The sequence below is a fragment of the Lissotriton vulgaris genome, chromosome 1_1, assembly GCF_964263255.1.
Source record: "Lissotriton vulgaris chromosome 1_1, aLisVul1.2, whole genome shotgun sequence".
NCBI lineage: Eukaryota > Metazoa > Chordata > Amphibia > Caudata > Salamandridae > Lissotriton > Lissotriton vulgaris.
In genome coordinates, this window is record NC_141685.1 from 333,231,805 (window position 1) to 333,256,371 (window position 24,567).

Genomic DNA, 24,567 nt, shown 5'->3' on the forward strand with positions numbered 1-24,567 from the left:
GTGTGACAAGGGTGTTTGTATGTCTAAGCAGACTGGCCTCAGTTGAATTACAGCAAGAACTAAACAGATCACCACATCACACTAACACAACAAAAAACTACTATAACAACCTAGCAAAACAACAAAATACAACACAAAAACACAAATCCGCCGCAGAACACGATACACCAGTACTACACAACAACAAACAGTTTTCAGCAGCTGTGTGATATTATTTTGTGTTCTTATTTTTTATACTTGTATTGATGCTTTGCATTGTTTTGTCTATGTTGCTATTTTGCTGGCTAGCGTGTTCTTGTATGAGAAATTGGACTGTCAAATTGTCTTACTGAGTCCGGCTATTATCCTGTTATGCAGCTCCCTTTACAAACTTCAGGAAACTTACTACCTTTTCATCCAAAGCAGCGCATCACATTATCGCTTTGCGCAAAACAATTACCACTGCCACAGATACTTTTCTATCTGTTTATGTAAAAAAGAGAACAAGCATTTGCAATGCAATAGGTCCCACGTTTTCTACAGTTTTTTTATTGGCAATTTAAATGACAATGCCTTTTATTTATCTGTTTTGAAAACCAACACATAAATAAAAGGCATTGTCATTTACAATGCCAAAAGCTCAAACTCTCGCAAATTTGAGACCTATTGCATTGCAAATGCTTGTTCTAAAAGCTGCAAGTAGATCTTGTGTTCTGTTGTATCCCCAGCCATGACTGCCTGTGCATGCAGCCCTTCTAATTCGAGACAGTCATGACGATTTTGTTCCGACTCTTGGGATAAACGCCTGTTCTGGGCCAAAATAAACTGCAGGGTTGTCCCTCTTTTGAAAGCTTTCATACAGTCCCAGACTATGTGGGCTGGTGCAGTGCCCTTTTTTATATTACCTAAATATTCCCCCAACGCTGCTCTAAGATGGATACGATACTCTGTTATTTATTAAGTGCTGAGGAAATGAGGAAGGCCGTAAAGGACCCCTTACAGTCAGCTGTTTCCGTATTGTTAACGCAAGGGGATTGTGATCAGATGTTACTTTAGGACAGATTTCAAAATGTGCATTCTCCAAAATGGATCTCTTGACAAGTATTATATCAATGCATAAATATTGTTTATGCGTATTGGAGTAAAACGTAAATCCTGGCAGCGCAGGACAGAGCGTCCTCCAAACATCTAGTTGATGAATAAGATCGAGAATATCTGCTAGAGTTTTACACATTTTAACCAGTGTTTTTCTATTGGTAATGTTTATCTTCTGATCCATAAAGTAGTTAAAGTCCCCCATGACAATCAGATCGCCATCCCACCCCAATTTTCTGTACTCAAAAAATAAAATATGTCGGGGCTATCGATGTTGAGACCATACACCAAAAATACAGTGAATGTATGCCCAAAGGTCAGCAACTGCACTATTTCCCATCTCTAGTTGGAATCTGCCATGGTTCGCAATACAGTAGCATGCAGATTTAGACTTCAATGAAGCAACCCGCGTATCGAAACAGACTTGGAGGAACAAACTAAGACATCAAACTCTAATTGGTTCAACATAGACCTACCTTTATAGGCCTGGTGACTTTCAGTTAAGCAGAGTATTTGTGACGTAAAGGCCAGTAATTCCACACAGATTATTTGCCACTTCCTCCCTTGGTTAAGTCCTGCAACGTTCCAGCACATAAACTTTAACTGAGACATACCTTGATCTTCCATCTACTCTCTCCCCTTTACTCTGCCCTTTGCCATGTTTCAACTAAATATAACATTCCTAATATTCTGTGGCGATTTACTCCTAACAACCCATCCCCTGTGCATACCAAAGACATTACTGAGTACTAAACTCTGATGATGTACAGAAAGAAATCCTCCCCTTCCCCTGCTATTGTTGACTGACAGGCTGCGGAGAGCTACTGCCCGAACCCCCAACCCCTCCCACTCCTCTCCCCCCACTGCCCAGACCCCGCAATTAAACCACTGCCATGCAAAGAAAGAAGAGAGAAATTTTGCATTCAAGAGAGAAACAGGACGTGAAAAAGAGTCCATTCAAATTCGTGCAGTCCACCAAAATGCCCACTCAAAAAGTCCTCTTCATTGCTTCCTTGTCAGAAAACCGAAAACCCCCCGTCCCCACCCCTAGGTCGGCCCGCAAGACTTCCATCTAGTAAGAGCCTGCTTTGCATTCATCTCTGTGAAAAGTGCGACCAGCCATCTTTAAGTGCCTTTAGTTGAGCAGGTTCTTGCAAGAATACCTGTGTACACACTAATTTAAGTGGGTCAATAGGCTGCCAACGCCGGTCCATAGTGGCCTTGCAGAGAACCGACCTACAAAATATAGACAATGAGTTCAATTTGATGGAGTTAGGGGGACCGGCTTTAAGACATATTGCTTGTCGGAGCAAAAATTTGCCAATGTGTACTAATATAGGGCGAGGATGCGGTAGCATGCCCTAGAGATGTCTGGGTGTGAGGGTAGGCAATAGGTGGTTCCTCATCCACTACCCGGATGACGAGATTGCAGACTGCACTTATCCGTGCTCACGTTGGATTTCAGCACACCGACTAGGACACACCCGTCCTTCGACGTACCCGTGCATCCATCACCTCTATTTTGCCCTCACCAAGGATTCTTTCCATCTGTTTCATTACACCTCCGCTCCACGTTTGGTGCGCCATTACACCAGTGCTTAATTTGTAAAATATGAAGTGCAGGTGCTCAAATTTTTTGGGGAGGCCACACCCACTTCCCTCGGCTCCACCCTCTTTTATCAGTGACTCCTCCCACTTACTCTAGTTGCTACCCCACATCCTCAACTGGCACTGCTGACTCAAGTACCAAAAAACTATCACATGGTGGCAAAGGTTCATTTAGAACCTTACAGCACGTGGTACGGAGCTCTGCATGTGTTCAATAATGAAGTTGCTGTTCACTGGTCGGAGAGTGATGCACATACCTGAGAGCATTTTGCATGTGGGTGAGAGATGATATTATGTATTAGCGACTGTAGCTCAGAGCTTTGACCAGGAACACGCACTGTGCAGGCGTGTGGTGGTTTCATGCTCCTGCTTCATAGTGCAGACATGCTCTGCTTCCTGCAGCTGCCGGCGTGACACACACCGCCAGCAGAGAAACAAAATAAACTCATCCGGATCACACGCCTGACAGCGCTGATGCTGTTGATCTGTTCAACTCCCCAAGGTGGAACACCACTCAAAGACAACTCCTAGTCGCAGCCTCGTCCCACTTCCGGGCGCGCAAAAGTGATACATGATGCAGTTTGCCTGTATGAAGATAGCAATCGTGTTGCTTTTCTATATTTAATTCCCGTCCAGCAGGCTTAGAAGGCATTGTGATGGGTCTGCATGTGCAAGGGTAGATGGTGTTTGAGAGTGAGTTGGTGAGCTGTGTTTTTGTTGTGGAGTAGTCTTGTAGTGTAACAGACATGGAGTTGTTCATTTTGTTTGTTTAAGGTGGAAGGTGTATGAGTTAGGGGTGGTGGTGCAGCACATGGTCATGTCATGTTGTAAGGATCTGAATTGTGCAATGGATGAGAGGCGTTATAATGAGATGACAATTTTTGTGTTAGTGTATTTGTGTTAGGTGTTGAGGAAGAGAGAAATATTGGCAGTAAAGAGGGTTTAGGATGTGTATTAGATGTGTAGTTAGGAGGGTGGGAGTGGGTGTATATTTCTAGTTTGTGATGGAAAGTATTATGCAATAGTGTCCATGTGTGCTATTTTATTTTGTTGGTGTTGGTGTGTTATGGCTTCTCAGATGTCCTGCAGTCGTGCCTCTTAAGCAGTGTAGCTTGGGCAATATCACTCCATAAGTAATTCCGTATATGTGAGGTCTAGCTCTCTACCCTCGCTTTTACGCTAAAACTCCCTATCCCATATCATCTCCACATCGCTTCGCTACTTCAACCATTACCAAAGTTTGGCCAGCAGACAACTCTGTTTTCTGGCAGGTCTTTTGGTGATTGGCGTCTTCCATGTGACTTGCTTAGTGGAAATTTCTTACTGACTAGTTTCAAATGGTTTGTACTAGGTTCAGTTGTAGCATGCTCACTATACTGACCACACAACTCAGCAAGCACTGGCAATGCCAATAGGTCTGGCTTAAAAGCTATTTACTTGCAGTGTGTAGCATTACAAGTAAATAGCACGGGAATAGATATGTATTCGTGTGGTAGCAAAGAACTGTAGAATATTGGTGGAGGGTAAAAGGTCGGGTGAGTTACACTGTCAAGCCAGACCTAAACATCCATGTAAGTTAATGACAGCCCTCTCCCCATTTACGCTGCTGCCAGAGGAAAACAACATAAATCATCTAGTTTACTAAGGTACTTCAATGGCATTCTAATGTCATGTGTATGTGTCCCTGAAAGTTCAGGCTTGGGCAGCTGGATAAATAGGCAAAATGATCACAGCTGCCTGGAACTAGAATGCAAGCAATTTTTTGTGGAAGCAGACAACTTCTGCCCAATCATACCATGTACTACTGGCTACCAACAGGTGGGCAGATCGAAAGCCCCTCTCTGGTGATGTTTATATAATTTTCACCAACTTTTAATACCATATTTCAACACATGGGCCCCAGAAGCCGCTGGGAGCACCACAAATCATGGCACTAGTATGGGGTATGACTACTTAATTATACTTCGCATGGAAACACAGAGCAGCCACTCAAACCCTTCTGCAGGCAGAGGCGGGCATCTTCACACAGCTCATACTAACACTTCGCACCAGGTGTTCAAATTCAGTGTGGCAACTACTAGGAAACCTTGCCCGGCTCTCCTAGCTAAAGTTGGGTCCGCCTTGCGGTACCAATACTACCACACTGAAGCTGCAATAGAGAGGCCCTGCAGAACAGGGTGATGATGGACAAGCAGAGAGACCCCACAATCAGCAATGCTGAAGTTAGTTACTGCACCGTAGATACAAGACAAAGACCCACTACTGTAGCGCGTTGGCACGGTGAATAAGACCACCCACAGACTCCCCACTGCAGCATGCCACTACAACTGTTTGGGAGGCAAGGAGTGTTGTACACTTATAAAGCCATGAATGGCAGAGTAACCATGCTCGACCCTTCGCATTCAGAAGGGGGTTCATGGATGAGCTAAGACACACTGGCCAGAGTCCACAGTGCCATCATAATTCGCATAGGAGTTCAGGATTAGTCCGTGGTGGGGACATTTAGGCTGCATTTTTAAATGTCTCTTCTAAAATCTGTGTAAAATGTAATTCAGAAACAAAAAGGTTGGCATTTGTTATTCTCATTTGCTCTGGATATGTTTCTTTATTTGAATCTTTAGGTGCGTGGTCGGCTGCACTGTCACCTGAACTGATCAACAATGTTTTATGTACTTTTTAAATTCTTTAAAAAAAAAAAAGTATATTTTTAATATTAATGTTGCTTTTGTAGTCACGAAATGTTTACTCCTTGTTATGTCCACGAAATTGCCTTTACATTTTAGTAGGATTTAGGTAAATGGATCTACTGAAGATGTGCTGCTATTACTTGATAAAATAATGAGTTGTGATAAGAAAAAAAAATAGTTTCTTAAAGTTTAATACCGATTTAAATTCTTTATATGCCAGCCTGCAACATTAATTATACTTTGCGTGGTAGTCCCATTCTACTGCCGGGCATGTGAATGACTCTGGATGACGCTTCCTGGCCTTTCAGACCTACTTCCACGTCAGGAATTCTTTTAATGTCCCAGGCTTTAACATCGTTTGCCAACTTTTGTCACAAATTTACCGGCACATGTCCACCATGCGAGTGAATCGTATCCGGGAATAGCGACCCTGGAAGGGGGCCTCATGGGGCTGGAAATGCTGCCTCATTTCATTGGCTACCTCCTGCTGATAATCCCGTTGCCTCATTTCATGGGAACTGGGCTGTCTGCGCCCGTGCTACAAGATATTCAAAGGCACTGCAAGCACACATAGACAAGAATGTTGGTTGAAACGGATAGGTGTCTGTATACATGCAAATGAACACCGAGAGACAGCACCCCCAGAATAAAGACACCAATGCAGTACGATGAGAAATACATGTGCTGTTAATGTCGTCGTAGTCTACCCGTTACCTGCTGTGGTGGTGGGTGGGCCGGCCTGAGGGACTCCGCACTCGGGACACTGAACAGCCAGCCAGACACACCCTGCATCGGCTTCAATTAGGCCTGGTCCGGACGGCCTGGTGCTACTGCTGCTGCTAATTGTTTGTAGTACCCCCACCACCAGACAAACTAGGGTCGGGCCTCGGGTGGCGGGGGAAGGGGGGGGGGCAATTTTTAGGCGCGATGCTCAGCTCGACTTGAGAGAGCTCAGCTGCCTGTTGCACGCTGCGGACGGTCACGTGGTGGTTATGCGGGGGGGGGGGGGGGGGGGGGGGTGAAAGGGGGCTGGGCGTGACAATGTGTTAAAATCTGCGCATGTTGCCGCACAGACCCTACCCCTTCACATAACCAACAACTCAAAATACGCCCAAACCTCCGGCCCGCCCACAGCAGCCAGTAAGTGGTGAAGGCCTCCACGGCGCGCTGTGCGATGATGCTACGCGCATTTGCCGCCCAACAACACAGTTACGTTTATTTAAGTTTGAAAGAATACAGCCAGTGTTAATGTGTGTGACTCACTCCTCGCCGGGAGATGCGAAAAACAACCTGCGGGCTGGCACGGCACGAGAGTCTGACAGTTGAGTTCATACAGAATTAACTTGCATTGAAAAATGTGACGTACGCCTGGTGCGCACAGTGCAAGAGTGTAGACCCGGCCCTGTCAAGAAAGTGCCGGTGCTAAGCACCGGAAAGCACCGGCACAAATTAAGCACTGCATTACACACGAGGCTGCCTTTTAGCTGCAGCCCTGATGAGTCATTATCCGCACACGGTGTGACGAAACACGTGTCGGCTTTTTGCTCTTGTTTGTACTGATTATTGATTCAGAACCATTAAAACATTTTCTTTCATTCCACACTGTTGGATTGCAGAATAATTTCTTGAAGGATTACTATAATTTGGTTCTCACCTGAGAACTTTGTGAGATTGTCATGTGCACAGGAACCTTGTTGCCTTTCATTTGACCAGGGATCCGTATCTCTGTTTATGCAGGGGTTGTTTTTTGATGTTTTTTTTCCCCTGACCTGTCTTGCACCGAACATAGAACTACCCTACCGCCCCATACACACTGGGAACTCGCTGAGCGCCAATCTTCCTGACACTCTTCAAAATCATTCTCTCACTTTCCAATGGTGCGCCCGCTGTACCTGAGAGTCCATATCCCAGTTGCTCAAGTCAGGGAAAGCTGACTATATGTGGGCCCTGGGGTTTTAACTCCTCTCCCTCTCTACATTTAAGTAGTTTTGCCGCTGCCGGTTCTCCATTTTCTCAACCATAGCTCATAAGACCATTATCAGCGCCTCTTAATTTTTAAGAGATCCAGCAGCAGAAGCAATAGGTTCTTCCACAGCTTTAACCTACTGCTGCAGATCGGAGACATCTGAAGTGAATGAGGCCAAATGTGCATGTGATCTAGTAACTACTTATGTTTTTAGATCATGTTAATTTCCCTGAAGTCACATATTTTGTGTTTTTAAGAATTGCTTCTCAAACCATGCTGCTTCTGTAACATGTTAGGTGGATTGAAATTCAGTCTTCGTTTTAATACATAGCCATTTAGGCCAAAGTAATGTTTTCTGGCTCTCCCATTCACATTTTCTTCTGCTCAGGATTCACCACCTGTCTTTAAGTAGGTCCAGGGTCTTGGAGTTAAAGTTGATTTAATGATTTTCCCCTAAATCAATGTGGTCACTTAGCTGTCTGTCCATCTACCAATTAAGACCTCTGAATGGGAGTCTCTCTTACACTCTGAGCCAACCCCCCCATCCCCCGGCCACGGTTAACCGCAGGAGCACCATAACTATCACAGTAATCTTGACGCACTCTAATCGTTGCATTGATTCCAAAATATGCTGATATCTATGCTGCAGTTCTGGTCAAACCGCATATGTTATGTAACCAAACAGCCCCCCCCACCCCACCGTACCTTGGAGTTCAAACCTAGTCTCCATGGCCTTCAAGACTCTATAGTTGCCAATGAAACAACTATATAGATAGCTTGGTCCCAGAGGGCTAACCAGGCTAAAGATATGTTACCGACCGAGAGTTTAGTGTCCAGACTGATTCCTGGCACTCCCAAAGGATATGTTAGTCTGTAGACCAGCTAGCTCACTATAAGCCCCCTCAACCTTACCAAAGAGCGAAAAGTTTTTGGGAACTATCGAACATCATAACTCTGACCCCTCAGGGATAGTGGAAACCGTACAGTACGTTTAGCTTAATCACTCTTGCTCACTTCGTCTCAAAGAGATGCACAGAATAATTGATGGGGACATTTTTAATAAGTATTTATTGAACCAGTGTCATTCTAGTATAAAATACGTGTGCTGCAACAACCATTAGACAGAAACAGATGTATACGATTATAAGCACCAACAGAGTAAATGAAAATTAGAATTCTATCATGGTGCTAAAGCAGTGAATATATGCAGGAATATAGATACATGGCAGTAATCATGAGTATTGAAAACCCTAACTAAATGTACCGAAGTGTACCTAGCATGTATGTAGGTGTATAGCCAAGAATCTTCTTAGGAAAGAGCCAACCTCATTACCTGATGGTAAAGAACGAAGGACCCTGTCTTGGTCTCGAGTTGGACACCCCGCAAGGGATGTCAGACCACTGTGTGCTGGAGTGTCTGCATGCATGGACTTTAGCGTCTTTTGTCCGGGTGGAAGCTTCTCCTCTGGTTTTCCCAGTGAAGATGTGGTACTTGTATACCAGAAAGGTACCCTCTGGTTCTACCTAGATGTGTCATGGTACCGTGGGCCTGTCTGCAAAGGATGATGATAGTGGTTACTTTTGTACAGGGTTGTCATACAGAAGATGCTAAACCTGCTGTGATACTAAGAATCCTCATGCATAATAAATGAGGCTAGTTTTCGAAGAAAATCACACATTTATTCTGCACCAAACTAGGTAAACGGTCCGCACCGGAGCCGTTATGTACAGTAGGTAGGACAAATATAGGTAAAAGGTTGTGCATCCACTTAGGCCTATATTGGGGTAAGTTGGGGCTCATACCCGTATAAGTATTTTTGCTAGTGTATCTTCCCTGCTGATGTTCCTTTCTGCCCCCCCTATTTATGTCTTAAATCCAAACATTAACTTCTGAAAAGGACTGAAGATCAACCTGTTAATCTCTGAATTCAAACTTAAGATAATTGTACTGATCCACTTGCTGGAAAAATGTTCCTCTCATCGAGCAGCGTATGGATTTAAACAGCCAGTATCATGTGTAGAATTCAAATTCCATCTAACATGAATCAGCCTATATTCGGATCATAATGTGAGGTTCTGACATAAAGGACTTGAAGTGTTGAATTGAGGAAAAAATATACAACATTATGCTGGTCTTATTGTATAGTAATACAAATGGTATCTAAAGCTTAGAACTTAACGAAATAGCATGTCTTTAGAGATGAACAAAGACATTTAAACTGATTTTAAGTGAATTGTGCAATGAAAAGCATTATAACGCTGTAGTGGTGTTTTGGTTGGGGAACTAGAACTGGTATGCAGTGAGGAATTGTAGGGCCACAGAGATCCTTCTCTAACTCGTACATGGTCTTCAGCATTTTCTTTATTATCTAAATTGTATGTCATTAATGTAGATGTTAATCTTTGCATGGTTAAAGCCAAATTATAAAATGTTGCTTCAATAGTAAAAAAAAATACCCTGGTGCCCAAAGTATGCATTTCTAACTTGCATCTAAATATGTAATGTGTTCACTTATTGCCAATATTCTTTGTCTGCGCTAGAATTGAGTTTGTCTTGGGTGACTTGTGACGAAATAGCAGTATCCCATCTAAAAACTATAAATCCAGCTGATTTCAAATTTAAAGGCGATATTATTTAGTGACTTTGCAAGTAGGACTTTGTACTGTTATGACATGAATTGTCTTTTACAAAACATTCCTTGTTTGTTGCTAGACCTGTATTGATCGTTGTCTGGAGCGAGGAAAGAGCAGCGGAAGGACTGACGACAATCGAGAGAGCCTAGAAAAAAGGTAAACCAGTAGCTTAAATGCCTAGTAGAAGCATCCAATTTTTCTTCATTTTCTAATGAAATGTTATTTTGTCCATAGAATCCAAACCTATCTGCGGTCAACAAAGCCCATAATTGACCAATATGAAAAGAACGGTAAAGTCAAGAAGGTGGATGCTTCCAAATCAGTGGATGAGGCAAGTTTGGTGTTTTAACTCCTTGACAGCATTTGGGGCTGTTTTTTTTTTTTTTTTTTTTTTTTAAATTAAACAAAAATTAAACAAAACTGCAAAAAATATGTTAGTCTAAAGCCATTTTACTGATACTGGAGTACTCCCACAGACTTGTGCAGTCAGTTTTGTGGAGTTTGTTTTTTGATTTACTGTTAGAAGTCTGGATCACACTAAATGTGACCCTCATTTTCTGTTAAATGTTCTTTTACTCATGCCACACTAAAAAAGAACACAAATGTATTAACAGGAGAATGAAAATTTTAGTTGACATGAAGGAAAGTTTCAGTTCTATTAAGGACACGGTGGCAATGATTATGCTCTACTTTATTTATTTTCCTTTCCAACAGTGTTCCACGTTACTAAATAAAAAAAAATATCTTTCCCATAGTCAACAGGGGAAAGGTCAGAAAGGTGAACCAATCAACAATTCAGGGAGACCACAAAGGCAGGAAGCTTCTGGGTAACTTCCTCTTTCTTGACTGTGACCCTTTTCCATAGCACATAACTCCTTTAGTCTGCTTTAGATGCTTCTGAACCTACAAGAATTCAGATGAAGACGGATAAACCTGAACTTGTGAAAGCTGTGCAGCCAAAATATAACTGGGCAAGCAAAACAGAGCACATGTAAACGAAGGTGTATTACTATGCTGCTTCAGCAGAGAAAACATGAATCAATAAAGAACTCTTATGAAAAACCAACAAAGGACCTTTAAGGCTATACTTCGGCTGTACAAGGAGCTGGAACACCACAACCATGAGCACCCTTTGATCCTGGGTTGGGAATGTGGCAGAGTCTTAGGAACTCCAGGCGGGAATAATCCTCGCCTCCGTGTCCTTAATAGAACTTAAACTTTCCTCATGTCTACTAGGACATTTTTCATTCTATGTCATTCTATGGGAGGATTATGTTCGTTCAAAGCTTGTCCACCACCAGGAAAGCCATGTCCACGAAAAAAAAATAGTCTCTTGAACATGGAATCCGAAGACCAGTCTGCAGCATTAATAATGTTCTCTAGGTGAGCCCCCAGGGAGAACGTTTTAGAGGCCATTGCACCTCTGACCGAGTGAGCCCCAGAGTACGAGACATCAATTCCCGCTTCTTGCATGACCCATCTGATCCAACGGGGGTAAAGACACGTCCAGAGACTTCCAAAGCTCGTACATTGGACACTCTCCTACACGAAACTAGACATGTGCGAGCTTTGCTGACAATGTCTTTTGAGACAAACACTTGTATGATTGCCACCTCTTAAAAAGAGATAAAGCCTTATTAACATCCCACAATTTGGAAAATCTGAGTTGTGGGGGGAGTGACAGGCAAATCCCTCTTATCAGCTTACATATGAAAGGGTGTTCGTCCACTGCAGCTCCTTGGGTGGGGGCATGGGCCGCAGAGATTGCTGACCTATAAGAGTTTATTGTACGGTAGACCAACGCCTTGTATGCCAAAGAAGCCAGAAAATTCATGATGTAGACCATCTTGCACCCCATGGGATCCTGATCGTTCCGAAGACATTAACCAGCCCATCGTGACCAAACTGACCTGTACCGCTTATTTGTGGTGTCTGCCCACGCTTCTGCCAAGATTCTTTCACCATCATGTGAAAGGCGTTGCAGTCTCCAACGTTGCCTGAAATCCACCAGGCCATGAAGGGCATCCGACACTGAAGGACCAGGGGATGGGGACCAACCTGGGGGTCCCAGAGGATACCCTGATTTGGTGGTAGAAGGATTGGAGAATCCCAGGAAAGTTCCAGACGAACTGGAAACCACACTTGAGAGATCCAATAAGGCGTGATCAAAACCACCCTCAACTGCTGTTTGCGGATCTGCGCTGAGAGGTGCATTATCATGGCGAATGAGGGGAAGGTGTAACCTTCTTTGGCAACTTGCCTTGGAGGAAGGCATCAGTCGCTGCCGCCCTAGGGTCTGGCTTTTAGGTGAAATATTTGGGGAGTTGATGATTCAGGCGGGAAGCGAAAAGATCCCAAAAGGGATTGCATTCTCTGAAAGACTCGAGGCTCTAACTGCCAAAGGCTCATGTCAGACCATGCCCTGGAGCACCAATCCGCAATCACATTGGATGCCCTCAGAAGGTACTCCACTGTTACTGAGACACTGTGGTGGAGACAGAATGTCCATAACTCTCTGGCCAGGTCCGCCAGAACTTTCGATTTGGTACCCCCAGATGGTTTATGTTGCGAACTGCTGACACCTTGTCCATCTTCAGGAGGAGACTGCACCTGACCATGTCCTTCATCCAACACTTGATGGTGAAGAAACCTGCCATCTGCCACAAACAGTTGATCTGGAGTTGTTCGTCTGCAGATCATTTCTCTCCTGTAAAGGAGTCCCCGCAGCGCGCGCTCCCCAGCCTGACTTGCTAGTGTCCGATTCTATAACCATATATGGATCGGAACCAAACATGGCCCACCCCTCCATGGGATCCAACCACCACCTCCTCTCCATTCTCACTTCCTCTGTGAGCGGGACCTGCTCAGAATATTGCAGACCCTTTCACAGGTGGAAGGCCTTGAGGTGCTGAAGGGCTCTGTATTGGAGATGGCCCGGGAAGATCGCCTGTATGGAGGATGACAGAAGACCTACCACACTGGCAATCTGCCGTAGAGACGTCTTGGGCCTGGATAGAGTTCTCTGTAACACCCTGCAAATTATGTATACCTTTCCGGTCTGCAGGCACAAGGTCTTTTTCACTGCGTCTATGATGAACCCGGGTCAACAGAGACCTTTTGTCATTTTATGACAAATCCCAAGCTCTACAGTAGGTCCACTGCCGACTGGAGTTGTTCCATCAACCAAGCCGGAAACTGTCCCAACAGGAGGAGGTCGTTGAAGTATATGATAAGGCGGAACCCTCGAGACCTTAGGTACTCAGTCACTGGCTTGAGGACCTTGATGAAGCACCAAGGAGCTGAGGAGATACTGAAAGGAATGGTTGTGAACTCGTACACCTGATCCCTCCATTAGAACTGGAGAAACCTGCAGATAGGGGAGAGAACATGGCAGCTGCCAGGTAGGCATCCTTCACGTCCAAGTGCTCCAGCCATTCCTCTGGATGCAGGAGATCGTGCAGCAGGTAAAATTGGTGGTAAACTAACCAGCCGTTGAACTCTTTAAATTGATGACCGGGTGCTGTTCTCCTTTGGACTTGTCCACCAAAATAATGTTGCTTAGGAAACGCTGTGGGTGGAGAGAGGAGCGAGATATTGCAGTTTGAGGAGCAGATCTGCCTCCTCCTTGTCTACCAAATCGCCTGAGCTTCGGCGAAAACCAGCATTCGAGGGCAAGATGCTTGAGCCGGGCACCCCTAAAACTCTATGTGGAAGATCCTGATGGTCTGAGGGCCCATGGACCGGAGGTAATACGCTTGCAATTGCGTGCCAGCCTGCCCCCACTTGTAATTGGGGGAAATAGGTGAATCTCACCTGCTTCGGCCTGGACATGTCTCCTTGAAGCGCCTCTGGAGACCCGACCTCTCCTATACTGGAAGACTTCTCCCTGCCTTGGCTGATCTTGCGTCATCTTGAAGCTTCTGGGTAAACCATGGGTGTGAAAGCAGGCAGCCGAGAACCCCCCTGCCACAGCCGGCCCAACAAAAATCTTGATGAAAAATCGTCTTAATCAAAGCTTGTGCCTTTTGCAGGTAGGTGAACGTAGCAACAAACTTGTCAACTCCTTCAAAAATGGCTCCCAAAGAGCCTGCCTTGTGCCTCAGCGCCTGCCCCTGAGGAAGCAGGCTCCCTGAGTTTTGGGTCAACCTTTAGGAGGAGTGAATGCAGTCTCTCGGTTGAGCGGGCGCAATTTGCGTTGCTTAGGAACACTAGGCAGTTCGGGCTGGACTGTTCCCATGAGGCACAGGGTCAGACTGATTTGCATATAGCCATGTCTGAACTGGGGTGGCAGAGTGGGCTAAAGAACGGTGATGGATTAAACCTAGATCTTTTGACTGGGTGTGAGTGTTTGATTGATTCAGATGCTCCGTCCATCACACCCCCTTTTGTACCGCTTTTGGCTGCCATAAGTGTGGCAGGGTATGCTCAGACGTGAGTCCCTTGCTCACTTTGCCACTGGATTCAAGGAAGCCGGGCTGAAGACGGCTGGAATGCCAGAAACCGGTCCTCGGAAGCTTGTTTCCGGTCCAGGGAAGACATGGCTTGGCAGTTCGGGCTGGACTGTTCCCAAGAGGCACAGGGTCAGACTGATTTGCATATAGCCATGTCTGAACTGGAGTGGCAGAGTGGGCTAAAGAACGGTGATGGATTAAACCCAGATCTTTTGACTGGGTGTGAGTGTTTGATTGATTCAGATGCTCCGTCCATCACCACCCCCTTTTGTACTGCTAGGAACACTATATGGCGCATTGTGTCCAACCCAAAACCGATTCGGGGGAGAAAGGGTATTTGAGGCCTTAGCCTTCTCAGCCAGGTCTTAGATTATGTTGATGGGGCCACAGACGTCCAGGAGCTTGCCATGGCAGGCCTCCCAGGACCTATCTATCTCTTTCTGAAGGTCACAGACATATTTCTGTAAAAACGAGGCCATCCCAGCATCTATCTCTGAAGTGACTGTCACCTTGATCAAGGGAGAGGGGTGGGGACACTCAGCCCTAAGCCATGCCCTAACCTCGTTTTCCAAGGGCTTCTTAAGGTGACTTGTGACAAACTGGGCAACCTTACTGGTAGTGGCCCAGCATATCAGAAGGGTCCTCCGCGCCACTCAAGGGGCTGCGCCAAGGCCTGGAAGAACTGTCTTAGTCATTAGATTCATTAGGTGACTCATCATCCCCGCTTCCAGACCACCCTGGGGAGACAGGGCTTCTGCATCCTCTGCTGTTTCAGTAGAACCGGGGGGGGGGGGGGGGGGGGGGGGCACTTTAAGGTGCTCAAAAGCCCCAAGATCAATGGCAGGGTCAGACTTGCGCTTAGGTGCACGGTTAAGGGAGAGGGGGGATTGTCCCCTTTAAGAGTATGGTTCAGCATAAGCGTAGGCAATTTCCATGAGGCGGCATTCAAAGGGGCTCATGGCTGCTGCAACCGCCTGATGGATGGAGGCAGTCACTGCCTCTCAAAATTCATTGTTGAGGGGGAGGACCTGTAAGTAAGTTAATGGCTTAAATCAGAGGGTTGATGTGTGAGGGGGAACCGAGAAAAAAGTATTACAAGCCTCAGGGCAGAAATATACACCTATAGTATGGGAGAAACAATTTTGACGAACCTACGGCTCTGTGGTTTGGCCACTGCAACAGTCTAGGTTTTTACAGCGCTAAGCTCTATACAAGGGCTGACGCCCTGGGGAGGATTCACCCTGTCGCTCGCCTGGGCTGGGTCCCAAAAATAGCCTCTAAAGCACTGGGTTGGGGGGCTCTGGGATACAGCGTGAGCCTTGTGCTAAAGTCTGGTAATAAACTTAGAGGATACTGATCTGTGTAACAGCGGCCGTCAGGCAGTTAAAATATGTTTACAGACTTGTGTATATACGGGCGTCACAGCTTCTAGGTGGCTTGGGCACAGGCTCCGTGGGGAGACACGGCTGGTGGAATCATGAGACTAACTATAGCGTGTCCCCTGTGGAGTAACAAGACGAGAGGCTTGTTAGTGCGCCGTCTGGCGGCTACTGCATCAACGCTGCCGAGGCAAATATTCATTACTGCGACTGTATCGATGAAGACACTCCACAGTCTCATCTAGCTACGGAAGAGGCGCCGCAAAGACCCACACGTATCAACAAGCCAAAATAGCACAGTTTTGCAGCGTGAATCTTTCTGGATTCACTATGCTGTGCATTATTCCGCGGTCTAGTGGTTGGGTCCGGAATCGTAGTCTTTACTTTTTTTTTTTTTTGTAGCCCATGTGGGCGTCGACGTCCCGCCTTTTGGTGTCCTTCCTGTGACGTCGGCATGCTTCCTGCGGAAGCTCCCACCCTTGGGCGCCATCTTCAGATAATTTTTTCCGCCGTTGGGTCTGGATAGTCCCCGAGAGGGCTCCAGAGATTAGGAGAGAAGAGAAGCAAAACTCGAGATTTTTTGGAGAAAAACACTTGGGAAGACGAAGGAAGACTACACCATCGAAAGGACGACGAAGAAAGGAAAAACTTCAACACAATTCGACGTCCAGAGGAGAATGCGCAACCAGGGGGCACCCTGAACGCAAGACATGGACAACACACCATTCAAATTCTGTCGCAACTGCCACCATAAGTACGCGAAGGACCAGCACCCAGTCTGTAACCTCTGCCTGCCGATCGACCACGGAAGCAAGGAATGCAACGCCTGCTCCGCATTCACGCCGAAGACCCTTCGAGTGAGAGAGAGGCAAAGAATAGCAAACTACACCATGCAGGGCAAGGGCCAACCACCGTCCCTTCGAGACCTGGGACTCTCGACCGACGAGGAGGATTACGCCGCCAAAGAAGACATCGGCTACACGGTCGCAGAGACCGATAATAAGAAGACTACAGAAAAGGTAGGAGACTCGATGCCCTGAAAAGGCCCGAAAGACTCTCGACAGTCTACCCAAGACTCTCGAAAAAAACGAGGGCAAGACCCCGAAAGCACCAACGCTGAGAACTTCGGCGTCCGCAGCAACATCCAGGCCCAGCGGATCCTCACAGAAGGACTCCCTGGCGCCGAGGGACGGCGACCAGCCAACGTCGTCGAAAAGCGTCCAAGAAAAGGAGTACTCGACTCAGAAAACCACTTCGAAGTCGACGAAATACGCAAGACCAGTCTCGACGCCGAAAACAGTCTCGCCGCCGAAACCCATCTCGACGCCATCTTGCATGCCAAAGAGGACGGCACAACCACTCTATGCCGAACAGGCGGCGGAGATGGAAAGAAAGAAGGAGACTTGAGGCAGAGATGGAGAACATCCTGAAGCGAAAAAAAGATTTCGAAGAAAAAATGAAATCTTACACAATTCCGTCGAGGCCCAAGTCACCGGTAGCCCAGTTGGTCGAGGAAGAAGAGGAATAATTCGAGGTCGAAGCAGTGTCGGAGAGCTTGGAAGATCTGGCATATCAGGATGATGATACCCCCTATTACGAACAGGAGGCCGATGATGGCCAGAGGGAGTACCAAGAATCAACATACTCTGATACACAGGAGGTAGAGTGGCAGGACATCAAAGCAGAGAGTCCAGAAGAGGGAGTGGACACATATCCAGCGAGGCCCTCGCCGCCTGACGACATTGGACTTTCCAATGAATGCATCAAGAACGCAGCAACATCGTTCAAAGTCAAGCTCGGGGAGGAGGTGCCGAAAGGGGATTTCCTAGTAGAAACACTACTCCCAATGCACACTAGGAGCCAGTACCTGCCAATGCTTGAAAGCATCAAAGGACAAGGAAGATAGGCATTCAAGGAGCCTGCTACTAGTAAACCCGTCACGCCAAGGACGGAGAAAAACAAGCACTCCTGAAAGGACCCACCCTACATTCAGGGGAAGGTCACTGCCGACTCCATCATCACTGCAACAGCAAGGAAAAGGGCCAATGTCCCAACTACTTCAGGTCCACCCCCAGACAAGGAGAGCAGAAGGATGGACCTAACAGGAAGAAGAATTGAAAGGAATGCCGCTATGCACTGGCGCATGGCTAATTCCAACGCACTGCTCAACAGACACCATTACCAAATCATGGACGAACTGGGACAGTTGGTGAAACACCTCCCTCAGGAATACCAACAAAGGGCTTCGCACCTGGTGGAGGAGGGGAAGAACTTGGCAAACTCTTGCCTAAAAACAGCACTGGACGGTGCAGACACTGCCAGCAGGCTTATGATGCTGGGCATCACAGAAAGAAGACAAGCCTGGCTCAGAATATCAGGCTTCAAACCAGAGGTGCAACACATCATCCTGAACACTCCGTTCAACGGTGAAACACTGTTCGGAGCACCAGTGGCCGACAAGCTCTCACAGCTCAAAAAGGATAATGACACCGCAAGATCCATGGAGGCCTTGCAATTCAGGGGAGCAAAGAGAGTGACCCCGTCACAGAGACCACACGGGAGAGGGGGGGAACCAGCCGGGAACGTCGCATCAGTCCTTCCAACATTCCCACCAAAGCGACACCCATACGTAACAAGGCCAGCAGAAACAGCACTGTCAATATCAACATAGGGGCCAGTCCTTTCGCGGGAGGGCAAGTGGACGTGGAAACAGGAGGGGTGGACAGCAAACCACCTCCAAGTGACTCTGCCACATTGATAGTGCACACCCTTCCAAAAACTCCAAGGGTGGAGCACAAAAACAAGAAACAGGAGTGTCCCGCACCAAAAGACCACAACCACGTAACACCAGTGGGAGGAAGATTAAACCGTTTTCTCCAGGAGTGGAAGAAAGTAACAACAGACAAATGGATCATCAACACAATACAGTACGGGTACTGCATAGAGTTAGAAAAGACACCACCAAGCAGAAAACCGAAGAAAAGAGCACTAGCAAACAAGGAACTAGAGCTTCTTCAGAGGGAACTCCTACTAAAGGAGGCTATCGAGCCTGTATCTCCGATTGAAAGGAGCAAGGGGGTGTACTCTCCGTACTTCCTAGTACCCAAGGTAGACGAAACAATGAGACCCATCCTGGACCTAAGGTTCCTCAACAAATTCATAAAGACACAAAAATTAAAAATGACATCCCTGCAAGAAGTACTTCCACAGATTCAAACAGGGGACTTCATGGTCACCATAGACCTAAAAGATGCCTACCTGCACATTCCAATAAACAGACGGCACAAACATCTGCTACGATTTGCAATCAACTCAAATCACTATCAATTCACAGCTTTGGCCTTCGGACCAAAATCAGCGCCGAGGGTATTCACAAAGTGTCTGGCAGCAGTCGCAGCGCACTTAAGGAGGAAAGGGATACACGTATACCCGTACCTAGACGACTGGCTAATAAAGGCAAAGTCATACAACATGTGCATAAAGCACGCTCAAATAGTGGCAGACACACTGATGGCCCTGGGTTTCTCCATCCACTGGAAGAAATCCTCGATAAACCCAGAACAGGTCAAGATATTTCTGGGGGCAAAGATCAACACAGTGCAGGGGAAGGTGTTCCCCAGCGAGAAGAGAACAATGGCACTGTTGAAGGAGGCGTGCCTCTACCAGAAGGGGCAAGCTCTGACAGTGAGGACAGTGAGCAAAATGATGGGCATGATGGCCTCATGCATCCACATAGTACCAAATGTACGACTACACATGAGACCACTCCAGGAGTGGCTGCAGAACCAATGGTCACAAGCGACAGGGTGTTGGGAGGACCTAGTGGTTGTAACGCACGCAGTGCACGAGGAGATATCATGGTGGAACAAAGGAAACCTAACAAATGGGAAGCTTCTAACACCACCAACACCAACAGTGACCATCACCACAGACTCATCCCAAAAGGGATGGGGAGCCCACATGGAAAAACTCCGAGTGAGGGGCCTGTGGACACAAGCTGATGCGGTCAAACACATCAACTACCTAGAACTAAAGATCGTTCTCCTAGCTATGAAAGCTTTCCAGACGAAGTTGTACAACAAAACCGTGTTGAGCCAGACAGACAACACAACAGCGATGTTCTACATAAACAAACAGGGAGGAACACAATCAGCCCGCTGTCAGAACTAGCGCAGGAAATATGGAAATGGGCAATACCCCTGAAGATAGATCTACTGGCGATACATCTGCCAGGAAAGGACAACGTGGAAGTGGACTGGCTCAGCAGACAGACATCGGCCTCACACGAATGGGAGCTAAATGCACAGGAAACAAAAACTGTTCGACAGGTGGGGAACGCAGTCAATAGACCTGTTTGCAACACACACTAATGCAAAATGCCAACACTTCGCATTGAGGCAACCAGGGGAAGGGTCCCTGGGGAATGCCCTATGGATAAGCTGGTCAAAGACATTTGCCTACGCCTTTCCGCCGATTCCCCTGATACACAAGGTACTCAGCAAGTGCAGGACAAGCAACATGACCCTGATACTGGTCGCACCCCAGTGGGCCAGGCAGACATGGTACTCGCAGATTATGGAAATGACACAGAGTGCACCACACAAATTTGGGAGAAGGAAAGACCTACACTCCATGCAAAACGGAGAGGTGTTGCATCCAGAGCCAGAAAGTCTCAGCCTAGCAGCCTGGCTCCTGAGGACTTAGAGTTCGCACACCTAAAGCTACCTGAGAGCACCCTGAGGGTACTTCGAGAGGCAAGATGGAAGAGGTTCACACTATGGCGCAGAAAGGAGGGACTGCACAACAAAATGACAAGAGACTCTACAGTGCTTAAGTACCTCACGCACCTGCTCGAGACTACCCTGAGCTCATCATCGCTAAGGGTACACCTAGCAGCCATTGTCGCTTACACTAGAGGAGAAACAGGCAAAAGCTTCTTTACTTCTATAATTGTAAAAAGATTCTTGGAAGGCGCAAAAAGGATAGCACCGCCTAAAAGGTTACCAGCACCTGCATGGAACCTCAATATAGTGCTAACAGAACTCAAGAAGACACCCTTTGAACCAATGCATAAAGCCTCACTACAGATGCTAACGTTAAAAACAGCATTCCTAGTGGCAATCACCTCGCTGCGCAGAGTAAGCGAGCTACAGGCGTTGACGCTACAGGAACCTTACGTACAAATTCACAACGATAGGGTGGTGATGAGAACGGACCCACACTTTATGCAAAAGGTGGTGTCCAAGTTCCACATCTACCAGGCAATTCAAATACCGAGTTTCTTCCAGAAACCAACTACAAAAGCTGAAAGGGCTCTGCACAATCTGGATGCGAGACGTGCCTTCATGCATTACATAGAAAGAACTAAAGACCACAGGAAAACTAAACAGTTTTTTGTGTCATTTGCTAAAAGTTTCATGGGCAAAGCTGTTACTAAAGGGACAATTGCATGATGGATCGCGCAAGCTATACAATTCTGCCACAAACAAGCTGGACAAGAACTAACAGAGGGGCCACGGGCCCATTCAACAAGGAAAAAGGGAGCTACAATAGCCTTTTTGGCAAACGCTCCCATTCAGGACATATGCCTGGCGGCAACATGGGCTTCTGTGCACACGTTTACAAAACACTACTGTGTGGACATAAAAATGAACAAGGAAGCACAAGTGGGACAGAAAGTGCTTCAGCACATATTCAAGAACCCAAGCTCATCTTCCACCCAGCCGCCACAATAACAACAAACCGCTACAAAGTCAATGCACAGCATAGTGAATCCAGAAAGATTCACGCTGCAAAACGAATAGTTTCTTGCCTGTCGGTGTAGTTTTGCAGCTTGGATATCTTTCTGGATTCACTAGCGAACCACCCACCTCCGCCAGAAAGATGAGGCTGGAGAAAAGAGGTGGTAAACAAAAAAAAAGACTTTAATGGAACTTCAAGGAAAAAGAGCGTTAAAAGAAAAGATCAAAACATTGCCATACAATTCGGAAACAGAACACAAACGGAAAAAGAAAAAAGAATCTGAAGATGGCGCCCAAGGGTGGGAGCTTCCGCAGGAAGCATGCCGACGTCACAGGAAGGACACCAAAAGGTGGGACATCGACGCCCACCTGGGCTACAAAAAACAAAGAAAAGACTACGATTCCGGACCCAACCACTAGACCGCGGAATAATGCACAGCATAGTGAATCTAGAAAGATCTTCAAGCTGCAAAACTACACCGACAGGTAAGAAACTATTCGTTATAAAATTTCACCACAAGAATCAAACATAGCTTAAACATGGGTGACTTAACTGCTTGACGAGCAGGCAATGAAAAAGGAAGTTACCCAGAAGCCTCCTACCTTTGTGGTCTCCCTGAGCTGTTTAAAGGTACACCTTTGTTGACCTTTCCCCTGTATACAACTGGAAAGGTAGTTTTTTGTTTAATAAAGTTAAAGTTAAACACTGCTGGAAAGGGAAATAAAGAAAGTAGAGCTTTATCCTCGCCTCCGGTCCTGACATAGAATTACAGTTTGATTGGTTTCATATTAGACTACCATTATGTCCTGGCTATGTGGTTTGTTGAAAAGAACATGTGTTTAAAGTAAGCACCAAATAAATGTGTTAAATTACAGATTTTCTATGCTGGCTCGCATCATTGCATGGCCTATGCATTTTAACGTGACACCACCGAAAGCTATGTACTAGTGCACACAAATGATATAGGCAGACCGACCGCCTTAATGAAAATATAACTCGAGAGTTAGAAAAAAAATGAATGTGTTGCGTGAATCAAATGAAATAATTATATATGCTGTATCTAAGTCACTGCTAATTGAAGCACTTCTTGTAGGAAATGGGAAAATGCAAATGAACATTTTTGTCCTTTCATACAATTCACTGAGTGTGAAAGAACAATTGAGAAACCATTGCATTGTAAGTGTTGCAGTGTAAAGGCAGTAGTTATTTTCCTTCAATTTTTGGCCCACCAGATAAAGAGGGCAGTTACATCAATGTCTTGGGTACAGTGTTACTCCAGGATTTGGCAGCCTCTTTGCTTCACATTAACATTAAGGCTATTCTGGGATGATGTTGCAAACCTGAAATATCTTCCTCTGAGTTTGTGCGCTTGTCCACATGTTTTCATGTAATCTTCCCATCATGTGCCAGATCTGCAGCGCTGCCTGCAGTGAGACTAAAATAGCAGCTTTTAATCTAATTCTAAGTGGTTCCAGATATGGCTCAAGTTGTCTCTCTATGGAAGTGCAGGATAAGGTAGTGGAAATCTATTTTATTGCAGATTAAATAATTGCATGATAAACTCATATTCTTTACTAAACCACGTGAAGTTCCAGTGCTCTCTGTTTTCCATTCTGAAGACATCAGTTTTGTTAATGGCGAAAATGAGTTTAATCACAAGCTGTGAGCCAGTAAACAGCGGCATAAGAATGCTAAATTTCATTATCGAGGTTACTTGTGTTTTACAGCAGTGACTTCCAAAAAGCAAAATTAAATCCCAAAGTTGAGTAGCACCAGACAGGCAGTGTGTCCCACTGGATTTGAGTCACCAATAATGATAGGTTCTTTGTTTGGGGGCATGAATTTAGATTGCTAATTTCCTCTCAAAGTTCTCTCCTCTGCGTCCACCATGATATCAAGTCTGGAGCTTGCTTTGCAAAATGTATTTAGATGCTCATATATGATACCATGATGTGAGTATCCTTCAGAGGTGAGTCGTTGCTGTAAAGGTTTGGTTTCGGGTTTTATGTAGTTACAAACCGAAGAAGGTTGTATTCACAACATCTTCTTGATTTGACTGAAAAACATCATGATGGATCAATTTACATTAAAAACAAAATAGTCAAATAATTGATACTGACTACAAATGTCTAGCAGAATATCTATTAACAGTAGCTGCTTAAGAAGCCCAGCAATCCTTCTCTATTAATTGCAACCTTTGTTCGCCTTTAGTCTAAACATTAGCAAATTTGTGAGTTGCTATTTTTTTTTTTTTTTAAGAGTACAGGCAGGCCTTGAAACATCATAAAAATGTTTTCAGGCCTGCAGGTCTAGTGACCTGATAATCTACTCTACTTAATTGAAAAGCGCTTGACCCATAAACTGGTCTCAAATTGTGTGATCCTAGGCAAATATTTTATTTCACTAAGTCGCTTTTTTCTCGTCTGTTGTAAAAACAAATTAAAAAAGATTTCATTTCATGTAGCCCACAAATCGGGTGCACACGGACCCAGGCTTGCCAGAATAATAGCATTGTCATCAAGGCATGCAGCAGTGTTTCATAGTTCATGTTTAAAAGCTCTCACTTTTAATAAACTAAATACTAATCTAGTGCGCTGTCATTTTTAGACCGCACATTTCCATTGAAATGGCCCCAAACCTTCCCACTGACATGCAGTTTCATTGATAAAACTATATAGCCTGCAATGTGTAGAAATTTGGTTTCAGCAAACATTTCTCATTTGAACATCACTAAAGTGCTTTTATTTGTTTTGATTTTACAAAAATCTTTGCTTCCATCACATTTCGGAATTACAACAAAAGTGCTTTCCTAACTACTAAAATATATGTTCGAGGCTTGTGTGCTGTAGATACACATGTTTTGCATACTCCTGCCATCTAGTGTTGGTTCTGGATGTTTGCAAGTTGTTTTTCTTCAAAGAAGTCTTCCCTAGTCACGAGGTAAGGCGACTCCTCCTTTCGGTGATAGTGCGCATGGTCATCGACTCCATTGTTAGATTGTTTTTTTCCTCCATCAGGTTCGGACG

General features: G+C 45.6%; 1 protein-coding gene across 1 annotated transcript in view; it reads left to right on the forward strand.

Annotated features, from left to right (window-relative positions):
* Positions 1–24,567, forward strand: part of CMPK1 (cytidine/uridine monophosphate kinase 1) — a 111,863-nt gene that overhangs the window by 69,026 nt on the left and 18,270 nt on the right. Inside the window, exons 4-5 of the mRNA XM_086952398.1 lie at positions 10,049–10,125; positions 10,204–10,300. Of these exons, the coding sequence (XP_086808524.1) occupies positions 10,049–10,125; positions 10,204–10,300 (174 nt within the window). The remainder of the gene's footprint in view (positions 1–10,048; positions 10,126–10,203; positions 10,301–24,567) is intronic.